General features: G+C 34.4%; 1 protein-coding gene across 1 annotated transcript in view; it reads left to right on the top strand.

The window, feature by feature from the left end:
• The window catches only part of LOC129799127 (adenylate cyclase type 6), a 133,639-nt gene extending 122,109 nt beyond the window's left edge, over nucleotides 1-11,530 (top strand). The window contains exons 11-15 of the mRNA XM_055842777.1: nucleotides 963-1,164; nucleotides 4,906-4,992; nucleotides 5,073-5,477; nucleotides 5,551-5,720; nucleotides 9,892-11,530. Coding sequence (XP_055698752.1) covers nucleotides 963-1,164; nucleotides 4,906-4,992; nucleotides 5,073-5,477; nucleotides 5,551-5,720; nucleotides 9,892-11,086 — 2,059 coding nt within the window. The 3' untranslated portion in view covers nucleotides 11,087-11,530. The remainder of the gene's footprint in view (nucleotides 1-962; nucleotides 1,165-4,905; nucleotides 4,993-5,072; nucleotides 5,478-5,550; nucleotides 5,721-9,891) is intronic.
• The last annotated feature ends 1,600 nt before the right edge of the window (nucleotides 11,531-13,130 follow it).

Here is a 13,130-nt window from a genome sequence, read left to right as displayed (position 1 = left end):
CGTTGATTTCAAAAGACTGATTTTAAGCGAGGTTATGTTTTTTAGTACGCGACATGCAATGTTGTCATAAATAATTTAATATTTCTGGCAAACTTTATTGAGTTGTTGTGATAATTGTGATCCATAATGAAGAGAGCGAGGACACCACAATCGAAAAGAAAGTGGAAGTTGTCGAGCAATTTCAATACTAAAAGTCGTTGATAATTTTAAAAAATGACATGGACTATAGTGCGACCCAAGTGTCAAATCTGGAACCAAATATGGACTATAGCGAGGCTCTACTGTACTATAAATTCCGGGGAATTTCCTAGTACATTTATTACAGTTTTGCAGATATTCTACCATTCTTATTCTTTTAGTGATTCTATAAAACAACCCAGTTTCAGGAGTTAGGAAATGTCCCCGGAATATTCCGTATATTTCCGGAATATTTCCACGAACTTTCCTATAGATTTCAAAAAATTGCCTACCATATTTTTTGTAATTCAATGGGTTTCTACTATTCGGTTTTTCCTTTCAATCGCCTTATAGAACAGCATTCTAGTTTCAGAGAGTTAACAAATTTTCCTGGAAAGTTCCGACCTATTACCACGGACATTCTTATGGATTCATAGGAATTTCCTAGTATATTTCTTAAGATTTCATGGATTTTCCCTGTATTTTTTCTCAATCACCTTAAAGCGAAAACTTTCCAAAAGCTTTTGAAACTAAGGAAATTTCCTACAAACTTTCCTACAGATTCCGAAGATGATTCAAGTATATTTCTTACAATTGAATTGCTACCAAGAGAAAAATAGTCATTTTTGGTACAGTGCTTCAGGGAAATTCAAATGGTAAATTTTCTAGAAGATATTCCATTGGATTCCTAGACGACAATGCGCAATGGGACGGTTAAGTCTTTTTCATCAAAATTCTAAATTGGAATTCACCTCAAAATTTTTTTTTGTCTATTCTCCTGACAGAAACATATACAATTACATTGTGATGAGCTTTTTATGGAGTTTCCTGCTTCTACTTTGTGGTGCTGTCGTGGCCAAAGACTACAAATGGTGTCTAGTACATTTAAAGTTGTTATCTCGACGAATTCACAAGCAACGAGTCATTGCACAGATTCTGTCTTTCCTTGTGGTATTCATCGTCAAGTGTTTGGCTTATTCCACCGTTGTAAGTATTATACTTCAAAAATAATCCATCTCCTCAAGTATACTCATATTGGCTTTTTATGCGGGGAAAAAGAGTGAGAGAAAAAAGGGATATTTTTGAGTGAACTCTCAAAAGCCACTCAAAAACAATAAATTTTCAAGTGATGGGAATTCAATAAATCGATTGGAAAAATGATTCTGACGTGCTGAAAGTAGATTCACGATGAATATATCCACTGAACTTTTCAAGCTTATACACAGCCAAAACAAAAAGGGGTTGGTAAAAGTTCTTTTTCTTTTATCTTCTAATCAAGCAACTGTTGCTAAAGCCACGTGCGTCGCCCTTTCGATTGCAAAAGTGCGATATCATTGCGAACGGAACTCAAAAAATATTGTAAAAATTTGTTTCGCTTAATTTATGAATGGCTTTGGTATTAGTAATTAAAAGCTCATGTAGAACTTTCCCAATGGGAAGTTTTTCATGTAAATAATTAGGTGAATTTGACGAATACATGGATTTATTGATATCTTGACACCTTTCATTTTTCAATAACCTTTTTTTTAACAATATCCCTGAACAAAAAGATTTCAGAAAAATGACATCATGTTGTATATTTGTCATAATTAGAAATCAAACAGTTAGAGATAGCGGTTTGAGATTTATGAAGAACCCCTCCTAATAAGATATCCCAATAAAAACATTTACTTGAATATCCAGGATAACTCGAAAACCGCGTAATCTAATTTTCAATTTTTACCAAGACAATTTAAAAAAAAATCATACTTCCAACTAGAATTAAACTGGGGACCTCTTATATTATCTAAGCCACACGTTTTAATTGACAATACCACACTGATCTTGAATAATTCCTTCTAAGAGTTTTTTAAATCAAGTATCAAACAAAAAAAATATAATTTTATGAATTGAAATAAAATATTTAAATGTTTTACATCTCCAATTTTTATATTTCAAATAATAAGCAATAAATTATCAAAACGAATCTCCTAGATACGATTAAAAAAATAAATCATACTAGCTAAATATTTGAAATATTGAGAATCAAGACAAACTCCAAAATCCTAAATGCACGATTGTGTTTGACCAAATTTTATGTTCTAGTGCAAAAATTAATTTTTCTTCGGAATATTACAACATTCTAGAACATTTTATATCTCTATTAAACAAATTTTTAAAACATCTAACCTCAAATATTTCAGCAATAAACCACAATTTTAAAAATTAGGGGAATTGTACTAAATTTCGACCGGCTTGCAATTTCGGTTACTTCTTTTTTTCCTCAAATTTTTATGAATTTATAGTTTTTGCACACAAAAGGGTAATAAATTTGTGAAAAATTATAAAAAAAAAACGTCGCTTCGACTAACGAGATGATATGCAAAAGGTTTTGCAATACTTCCGGAAGGGCAAGAAACAATGAGAATCAAGATAGCCAAAATATTCCTCAAAACCATATCTATATTTTTATTCATTTTGAAATGCATTAAAAATTATTTTAGAGGAAAAACAGAACAAACAACATTCCTTAAAAATAAGCAACAAAAAACGTAAATTGTACTACTTTCCAAAGCTTTCGGCTCGGTCTGTAAGCTTCCATCAGTGTCTGGAGCATAAAAACTGCAAGGCATGGAGACCGAGCCGAAAATTTTGGAAAGAGTTGCTGTTTTTCTAAGAGTGACTCCACTTCCCGACGAATTCCGGTTCCCTTCTACTGAATTTCCCGTTAACGTCGTCAGTTTTCTCACAATACCAGCTATAACTTTTTAAGTTTATTTTAGACCTATAGGGAGTTCCGGTTTATGTGACGATGGGCTGAAGGAATTTGATGTAAATTGCCTACTAATTTGAAGCTATAATTTATTTAAAAAAAAATCATTTTTGCAATACCTTTAGGGGAAGTGCTTGTAATTTGGGACAGCTGATAATTTTGGACACCTTGAGGGTAAAATTTAACACTACAATCAATCAAAATTATGGATTTTCTTACAATATTTAATGAATAATGTATCCTATCTAAATATTTATTCTTTTTTAGAAAGTATTAATACTAAATTCGTTCAATTTTGAATATGAATTGAGTTAAAAAAAATTGCTTTGTTGAAACATCAGTCTGAGCAGTTACTTACGAGAGATATAATATAATTTTTTGTTTCCTTCAGTCTTGTTTAGCTTAGGTAAAGTACTACTAATTTTTCTTCGATATTTTTCAATAATATTATTCAATATTCATTAAATATTGTGGTCATTCACGTTAATAGTTATTTATTTATTTGACCAGAAGTGAGATATGCCTTGTAAATTACGTTTTTCATGTGAAAATGGACAATTTTTTCAGAGATTCACCAATGATGTGATGCCTCAAAATTATTTTCAACTTTTGTGATAACTAGGTTATATAAATGCTTGAGGAAACAAAAGATCAGAATCTTTACGAACGAGATACAGTGAAAAAAGCCTTAAGAGTCCCGGAAAGGCAAGGAAATGTGTGAATCCGCGCGTAGTTGAAAGTGCCGAAGTCCTGATCTTTAATTAATAATATGGAAAGTTTTTGGGCTTCTTGACACATTGTACGGTTCCTTCTCATACACAGAAAGAGGACTTGGTAAATTAGATTCTTGAAATTGATAATAATCGGCATTATTTTAAAGTGGATTAGCTGTCCAAAATTACAAGCAGTGTCCAAAATTACAAACAATGTGTCCAAATTTACAGTCAAATTCACGTTTATATTTTCATACATTTTTAAATTTATTAAGATTAATGTAAGAAAAGCAAAAACAATAAACTGCTAGTCAAGGTGCCAAACAATACTTCTGAAAGGGAAGTAACAAAAATTTAAATTTTATAATTTTGTAACAATCAATGAAAAGCTACAGAATTCTTTGCCAAAGAATTCTGCGTTCATTTACATTTCAATTGCTTCAAATTTAGGTTCAGTGAAATTTATCTTTAGTTGAATTCTTCACATTGAGTTCAGTGGTCAAAATTGTGATTTGTCCCTACGTCAACTAAGGATTCACGAGACAATTTGGGATTTTTTCTTAAGAGCACCTTCTTGGACATTGATCTGAGGTCAAGCCAATTTGTATTTAAAAATGTATTCAAAATAGTGTACTTAAAACTTAAAATATTAGTGGTTATGCACCCTGTCCGAAATTACAAACACTTCCCCAAATGTATGCATTTTTTTTTAACACGGTAAAAGTAATTGTTATGAACCATTTGCGTTGAAAATTGGCTGAGAAATAGGTGTCGAAAATGATTTGCATACATCCCATAAGTTCCGTGGCTTATTATAAAAAGATATCTCCTGAGGGTATGCAATATTTATGTGTCACTGAAGTGAATTCGTGGACTTTTTGCTAATCAAGGGAATTTCTTTCAAAGCGAAACGCCCCGTAATGATCAAAAAAGCATCAAAAACTCTTTTTTCCAAAACAAATTTTTTTTTGATTAGGGTCCTAAAAGGGTTAGTGGATTAACCACCGATTTTTTTGCCTGGGTATAAGCAAATATTCTCGTAGCGCAAACAGTAATTGCGAGTTTACATAGTGATGCACTATCAATATCAAAGCCTCGTTTCAAAAGCTCTATGACTGGATAGGAGGCAACAAGTTAATATTTAATTAGTGAACTTCGTCGGTTTCATGCTTCATTGTTCACTGATATTAATATCATGGAAATTTGTAGTGAGGATTCAACTTCAAAACCATAAATGCCTCTAATATTCATCTTCCTTGACAGATTATTGTAAAGGACGAATTTATCTGTTTGAATGAGACAATCTCGAATGACATCAAGACGGATTGTGGAGCCACAACAATAACAAATGTGAGTCTCAAAAGGAAATCCTTCCCCCCAACCGCCAAATGCATGTGTTTTCATGGAAAATGTTCTTCGCCCTTTTGCAGACATTTCTACTTCTCACGATAATCTCCATGGTGACTTGTGCAGTTCACCAAGTTCTCAAGATAGTCCTCAAGATGTTTTTGCTCGTGTCGCTGGCAATCATTTATATTGTCACGAGCTTTTCCCAAAGTATTGAGCTTGAGGCAATTTTTGGATGGTGGAGCGGTAGCAAGAATCTCACATCGTCCATTGAGGATTCGCTATTTGTGGTAATTTTTGTGGTTGCCCTCATTTTTCACAGTCATCAAGTTGAGGCCACGTATCGATTGGATTTCCTGTGGAAACTCCAAGCGACAGAGGAGAAGGAAGATATGGAACATCTTCAGGCGTACAATCGCAAACTCCTGGCCAACATCCTTCCAGTTCACGTGGCAGAACACTTCCTCAGTCGTGACAAGAATATCGATGTAATTTTTTACGCTATGTCAACTCTTTGCGATACATTATTCCAATTTTATGTTCATCTTTTCTTTTTTGCAGGAGTTGTACCATGAGCAATGTGAGAGTGTTTGTGTCCTTTTCGCTTCAATTCCCAATTTCTCAGAATTCTATGTCGAACTCGAGGCCAACAATGAAGGAGTCGAATGTCTCAGACTTCTCAATGAAATCATCGCGGACTTTGATGAATTGCTCGGTGAAGAGAGATTCAGGTGAGTTTAATAGAATTATTTTGTTTCTCTAACGCTTGAGAAAATGATTCGCAAAGAGGAAGAATCTGATCTGATTATTCCGGGAAAATAAATAATTATAAATATGTTCTTTTGAATGCTTTAAGTGTTCTTTGAAATTTCTAATTATCTATTTGATGAGAATATCATAAATATTCCAGTGATTTCCAGAGTGAATAATTTACCAGTTATTTCTTAAAGAATGGACGAATGACTTAAGTGCCAATGGTGCAATTCCAATTAAAAATTAACATGTCTTTTTAGCACTTTACTGTTCTCATGTTCTTCTGCATTATCGACTTTTCTTTGTGTTAGTTCCTGTCTCGACACTTTTCGCCGTGTTTTAAAACCACCAAAAAGTGGTGACAGGAAGCAATACAAAGAAAAGTCGATTATGCAGAAGCACTTGAGAACAGTAAAATGTAAAAAACATGTTTCTTATTCACTTTCATTGGAATAGCACCATAATTCTTCAATATTGCTGAGTTTAGATTGAACATTTATTATGCTACTCCAATAAAAAATTACCATATTTTTAAGAACTTTACTGTTCTCAAAATGCTTCTGTATTATCGACTTTTCCTTGTGTTGATTCCTGTCTTGACACTTTTCGCCGTGTTTTAAAACCACCAAAAAGTGGTGACAGGAAGCAATACAAAGAAAAGTCGATTATGCAGAAGCACTTGAGAACAATAAAATGTAAAAAACATGTTTATTGTTCATTTTTCATTGGAATAGCACCATAATTCTCCAATGTTGCTGTGTTTAGATTGAAGATTTATTATGCTATTCCAATAAAAATTGACCATGTTTTTAAGAACTTTACTGTTCTCAAAATGCTTCTGTATTATCGATTTTTCCTTGTGTTGATTCCTGTCTCGACACTTATCGCCGTGTTTTAAAACCACCAAAAAGTGGTAAACAGGAACCAATACAAAGAAAAGTCGATTATGCAGAAGCACTTGAGAACAGTAAAATGTAAAAAAACATGTTTATTGTTCATTTTTCATTGGAATAGCACCATAATTCTCCAATTTTGCTGTGTTTAGATTGAAAATTTATTATGCTATTCCAATAAAAAATGACCATGTTTTTAAGAACTTTACTGTTCTCAAAATGCTTCTGCATTATCGACTTTTCCTTGTGTTGATTCCTGTCTTGACACTTTTTGCCGTATTTTAAAACCACCAAAAAGTGGTGAAGGAAGCAATACAAAGAAAAGTCGATTATGCAGAAGCACTTAAGAACAGTAAAATGTAAAAAAAAAACATGTTTATTGTTCATTTTTCATTGGAATAGCCCCATAATTCTCCAATGTTGCTGTGTTTAGATTGAACATTTATTTTGCTATTTCAATAAAAAATTACCATATTTTTAATAACTTTACTGTTCTCAAAATGCTTCTGTATTATCGACTTTTCTTTATGTTGGTTTCTGTCACGACTGTTTTCCACAGTCCTCGTCGTATTGCAAAACCATCAATCGTTTACTAAGTTTTAAACGTGAAAAATGCCACGATCTCTTTTTTAATGTAACTGCCGTTCGAAATTAAAGGTGACACGGGTGATACGATCTTGAGAGAACCAAAAAATAGCGAGAGTCTACTGTACAAATGGTACAAATAATCAATTTTGTCAGATACGTCTCCCCCTTGGATTATTTAATTAAATAATGTGTGGAAGTTAAGCTTAACGAAGACTTTAGGGATAAAAAGGGCTTTATATCAACTGCAGAACTATCTTTTAGTTCTGAACATTTCTTCGAAATCTTTCCACTTTTAGTAAAGAAATTTCAACTTTATTCTTTTATTACAATTTTCCAGGAAGCTCTTCTTTCAATTGCATTGCTGTGGAACTTTCCAAATAAACTACTTATAAATTTGTAGCACAAGGTTGTTTACCAAAAATACTTATTTTCTTCATTTCTCGAAGCTACTGAATTCAATTCAGTCAATTGATGAAATGGAATAGAGATTTTGAAAGCCCCGAGATATAAGCGAGTTCTTCTGGTAGATCATTAAAGACAAGGGGCATTTCACTGGTGAATACAGAAGACCACGGAGATTTCTTGCACTGAGTGAGAGAAATCCGAAAAAGTTAAAATAACATTCCGGAAATGTTAATTTTACCCTGCATTATTGATGCAAAATCGATGTAAATATTACCCTTTTTAGGTGTATTAGGGGTTAAAGTTACTCTTTTTCATGCTAATTTTACCCTTAAAAAGGTGTAAAATTAACATTAAAAAATGTTGATATATTTTTACACCTTAAAAGTGTTAAAGTTATGAGGAAAAAAGTTGATCGCATCCTCTTTTTTTCTCGGTGTGCTCATTATGATTTGAAAATATAAACCAATCAGAGGGCAGCGCAGTCTCGGGAGACCTTCGTTAGTGGTTTGTGTCTAAGATAAATTTTCTTTATCATCTTCTCTTGCACTTTCCTCAAGAGTGTCCTGACTGAAATAGAACATGACAAACTTTCTATTTCACTTCGAAACGTTTTGAACTTAAGTCACTATAGTAAAGAAAATTGTATTGAAAGTGATAAAAAGGTTAATAAAAATGCATGATGACGAAATTTTCAGAGGGAAGAGGAGAAAGAAAGTCTTATTAGACCAAAGAATTTCTATTAAAAAAATTATGTCGATATTATCGCTAATTCAGAAAAAATATCTCAGGTTTTTTCAAAGTTTCCCAAGAGTTTAATGATGCTACTTCAATAAAAAAAAAAACCTTTTTCCCCTGTACATATTTAGCGAATATGACGTAACTGCGTTTTGGTTTCTGTCTTTACTGTTTTCCGCAGTCCTCGTCGTGAGCTACAATCATCAAATAGTCGTAGCAGAAACCAACGCAAGGAAATCTGGTCAAAAGAAAGTGTTTCTCTTTCGCTGAAGATACTTTTCTATCGTTTTGTCCAGGAGGTCTAAAGTTACGCTAAGACAACGATGGTCATAAGAAAACGAAGAATGCTCAATTTTCATGAAGAAACCTTTGATTGAAGCTTTATAACTATGATTAATTTTCGAATAGGGTAACAGTACCAAATTTCGGCATAGTTGCATGCAAGCGCCATACAGTAGAACCCCACTATAGGCTATCGCTCTATAGTCCACAATCTAACGACCGTTGATTTCAAAACACTGATTTTAAGTTAGGTTATGTTTTTTAGTACGCGACATGCAATGTTGTCATAATTATTTTAATATTTTTGGCAAACTTTATTGAGTAGTTGTGATAATTGTGATCCATAATGAAGAGAGCGAGGACAAGTACCACAATCGCAAAGAAAGTGGAAGCCGTCGAGCAATTTCAACACTAAAAGTCGTTGATAATTTTAAAAAATGACATGGACTATAGTGCGACCCAAGTGTCAAATTTGGAACCAAATATGGACTATAGCGAGATTCTACTATAATATTTTTAATACAAATCTATTTATTTTTTTGTTACTCCTTTCTAAGGAGTGTTGCATGGAATCTTGTCGATAGTTTATCGCCTTTGTTTTCTCTAAAAATCATTCTTAATATATTTTTAAATGGATAAAAATATAGAAATCGTTTTGCGTAATATTTCGCCCACCTTAATTTTCATAGTTTCTTGGTCTTTCGAAATTCTTTCAAACTGTTTTTTACATCATCTTGTTCGTCAAAGCGACATTTTTTGTGTTGTTTTTTTTACATCTAAAGTACACCAAAATTAAAAATCCATGGAAATTTGAGAAACAAAAGAAGTGGCCGAAATTACAAGTTGGCCTAAATTTGGTACAGTTACCCTATACTGAATATTCGGAAAAAAAAATTAACAAGAGATGAAATTTTCTTCCAGGGGCCTATCAAGCCTAACAAAAAGTGAAGATATTTTTCACTTTTCCTTGTAAAAATTTTGCAGATTTTGCACGGCGACTTAAAGAAATTTTCTTGTAGTTCTTGTATTATTTCGGCGAGCATTATGAAATATGTATTTTTAGATAGCTTTTAATGCACAATTTCGAAATATATCAGACTGATAAGTCAATTCTCTTTAGGAAAAAACTTGCCAATAGTCTTCAGTGCCTCTATGCAAAAACGTATGGAAAAATGAAATGTCGAGAGGCCCCTGTTTTCTTCAGTGAAATGCCCCTTGATTGAGAAAATATTTTCTCATATTTCAGGTACATTGAGAAAATCAAGAGTACAGGAGCAACGTACATGGCTGCATCCGGACTGACTGCAAATACTTGTGACATGGTGAATTATCGTCATGTCACTTCCATGGCAGACTATGCACTGAGACTCCTGGAGCAGATCAACGAGGTCAATACGCACAGTTTCAACAACTTCCGGATGCGAATAGGAATCAATATTGGGCCTGTTGTGGCGGGAGTAATTGGTGCCCGGAAGCCTCAGTATGACATCTGGGGCAATGCTGTGAATGTGGCTAGTCGGATGGATTCTACGGGATTGCTGGATCACATCCAGGTGACGCAGGAGGTGTATCAAATTCTACAACCGCGGGGGTACCCACTGGAGTGCCGGGGGAGTGTCAATGTAAAGGGAAAGGGTTCAATGGTGACATACTTCCTGACGGGATCAGCTCGAGCGGACCTAGTGACATTTCCCACGACCAATGAAGGCCTGAAGCAGCAGCCAAGCTCAAGTACAACGACTTCGGATGATGTTACTGGGAATCCGGACAAATCCTGCGCACAGGGAAGTGATAATCCAACAGCTCTGCGGAGGAAGAGTCTCTGCAGGCAGAATGACATTGTGCCATATTTTAGCATCTCCCTGAGTCCGAGTGTCTCCACGGGCAGCTGCATCAGTGGAATTCAGGCAAGTGGGGCAATTTCTAGTGATTCCGGGGAAGCTGTAAAGTACCCAACGACCAAGTCTGATTCAACAGAGTCCGGAAGGGCTGTCAAAACGGCCGCTGATATCAAGGGACATCGACAGAGGGTGGAAAAGAGCACAATGCAGGATTCCATTGAGAGCCTGGAAAAATTACTGAAGAGTGACATTGGCCTGGCCAATTTGGGTGCTGTGAAAATTCCACCATTTCGTCATCCCACCACCGAGGGGCACAATGAGGAGAATATTGTGCCATATTGTGTGGAAAATCACCAGGAGAAGAATATCTCCACATCGTCGGAGACTGTGATCAATGTACCTCAAGTGATGAATGAGGCAAAAAGTGATGCACCAAAGATCCTCAAGAATTCCCATTCCATGTATCCAATTGCGCTGGAACAGCAAAAAGTTAGGGGGGAATCTCTCATGTCCACCAGCAAAAGTCTCAATTTATTGCCATTCATTGATGTCAATGGTGTTAAAGTGGTCTTGGAAGATATCACCAATTGTCGAAATTAGTCTCATATCGCGCGCATTTCTCTTCTTTTCTATGCTGTGCTGTGACTGTGGACTGCGCGGTGGCCCCCAGAGACAGCATCCAAGGAAAAAAAAACAAAAACTTTTCTGTGACATTAAAAATCAATCAATTATAATAAGAAGTTGGTGTTGTTGCAATTTGAGAGAGGAAATTCCATCGTGATATTCATATCAGACGATGTTTGTGATACAATCTCTTCCCTCCCTCTTTTCTAGAGAGTCTCAAAAGCCAGATGACTAAAATTCTTAGGCCAACAAAATGTTTTGCCCCATTAAATTTTATTTTTCTAGTGTCCCCATTGTGGTTAATTGTTATTTGTTGAGAGCTTTTACATCTCTGTAAAGTGCTTCTGTGATAAAATTAGTGGAAATCTTCTTGGAATTTATTTAAAGTTCAAAGAAAAAGCAGTTATTCAGAGGTTGATTCAGTATAGTGTGAGAATTGTCGTATGACAATTTTTTTAATGGGAGAACCTCGTAAGGGTCCAAGAATGTGATGAATTTGTTTATGACAAACTCATCAGGACATTCTCATCAACGACAGAAGAGTCAGTCTTCAAAATGCATAAAAAGTTAGAAAAACTTTAATGAGAATACTCACGAAAACTCCTGAGAATGCGATTCAGCTGTATGTAAGAAACACAACAGGACTATTGTCTTAGAAGTTCTAAGGCTTCAGAGGGGTTGTAACGGAAGCTTTCGAGAATGCAATTCAGCTGTCAAAGCAAACACTGTTTGACAGATGAGGTTTTGAAAACTATATAAATGACTTTACTCATTTTGAATTTTCTTAAGTGATTTTGAAGCATTTCACAGAGGGACATATTCTGCAAACTGTCAGAATTCTCATATGAGAAACCGTAATGAGAATTGTCAGTATTGTGATTCAGCTATTTTTAATAAGCACGTCAAAAATTATCATTAATGATAAGAAAGTCACTGTCGTCACTGTTTTCAAAATGTACAAAAACTGAGTGAAGCTTTAAATATTTTATTTGACAGATGAGCTTTTGACAGACGAGACTTTATGCCCTAGACACACTTACGACTTAAACCGAGAGACGACTTAGTGGAAAATGATGGAAATGGAGTTTGACCATTATTTCTAATATAATTATGCTACGCCTTCTCTCGGCTAATCCTCAAGTCTGTCAAGGCCCTTACTCAATTTGAAACTTTTCAGGAGAATTTCTCACAGAAGTTTTGAAGCTTCTCCTAGAGGGCCTATTCTGTAAACTGTGAGAATTGTCATATGAGAAACCATAATGAGAATAGTTACGAAAGCTTTCGATAATGCGATTCCGACATTTATGACAAACACTTTAAATGTTTTAAACCATTCTCATAAATGACAAAAAAGTAGCTGTTGTCAGTTTTAAAAAATGTTCAAGAAGTGTCAGCAAAGCAGACGTCAAGTAAATATTTTATGAGACAGATGAGCTTTTGACAGACGATCTAAATTCGAATTGAATGCGATTCTGCTGTTTATGATAAACTCACTAGGACAATCTTATGAGTGACAGAAAAGTCGTTGTGTTCAAAAGTGCTTAAGAAGTCAATGAAGCTCAAGTAAAGCTTTGTGAGATGAGCTTTTGAAGCTTTCTGAGCTTCAATTAAATAATAAAATCAAAAGCCAAATTGATTATAAGGTAAAGTACCCTTTATTCGACCGGTTCCTCTATTCGACCGGTAGATTTATTTATTCAATTTAATTATATTTGCTATAATATTTTGTGTATGATCTAACATTAATAGGTCAATTATTCTTTAAATAATACGAATCAGTGACGAATTCATAGAAATTGACGAAATTCACCATCAAATATGCAAAAATTGATCCACCGGTCGAATAGAGGAACCGGTCGAATAAAGGGTACTTTACCTTACTCATTTGGAAAGTAGTCTGTATCTAAAGTTCTAAAGTACCTATCAGAATACTAAATCAATTATGAGGCCAGTAGGGGAATTCTGTAACTTTCGTGGCATTGTCATACGTAAGTTCGAAACCTGATAATGCCAATGAAGC

This window comes from Phlebotomus papatasi, chromosome 1, assembly GCF_024763615.1.
Source record: "Phlebotomus papatasi isolate M1 chromosome 1, Ppap_2.1, whole genome shotgun sequence".
Lineage (NCBI taxonomy): Eukaryota > Metazoa > Arthropoda > Insecta > Diptera > Psychodidae > Phlebotomus > Phlebotomus papatasi.
Note: the sequence above shows the minus strand (reverse complement) of the source record. Positions and strands in the feature narration are given on the sequence as shown.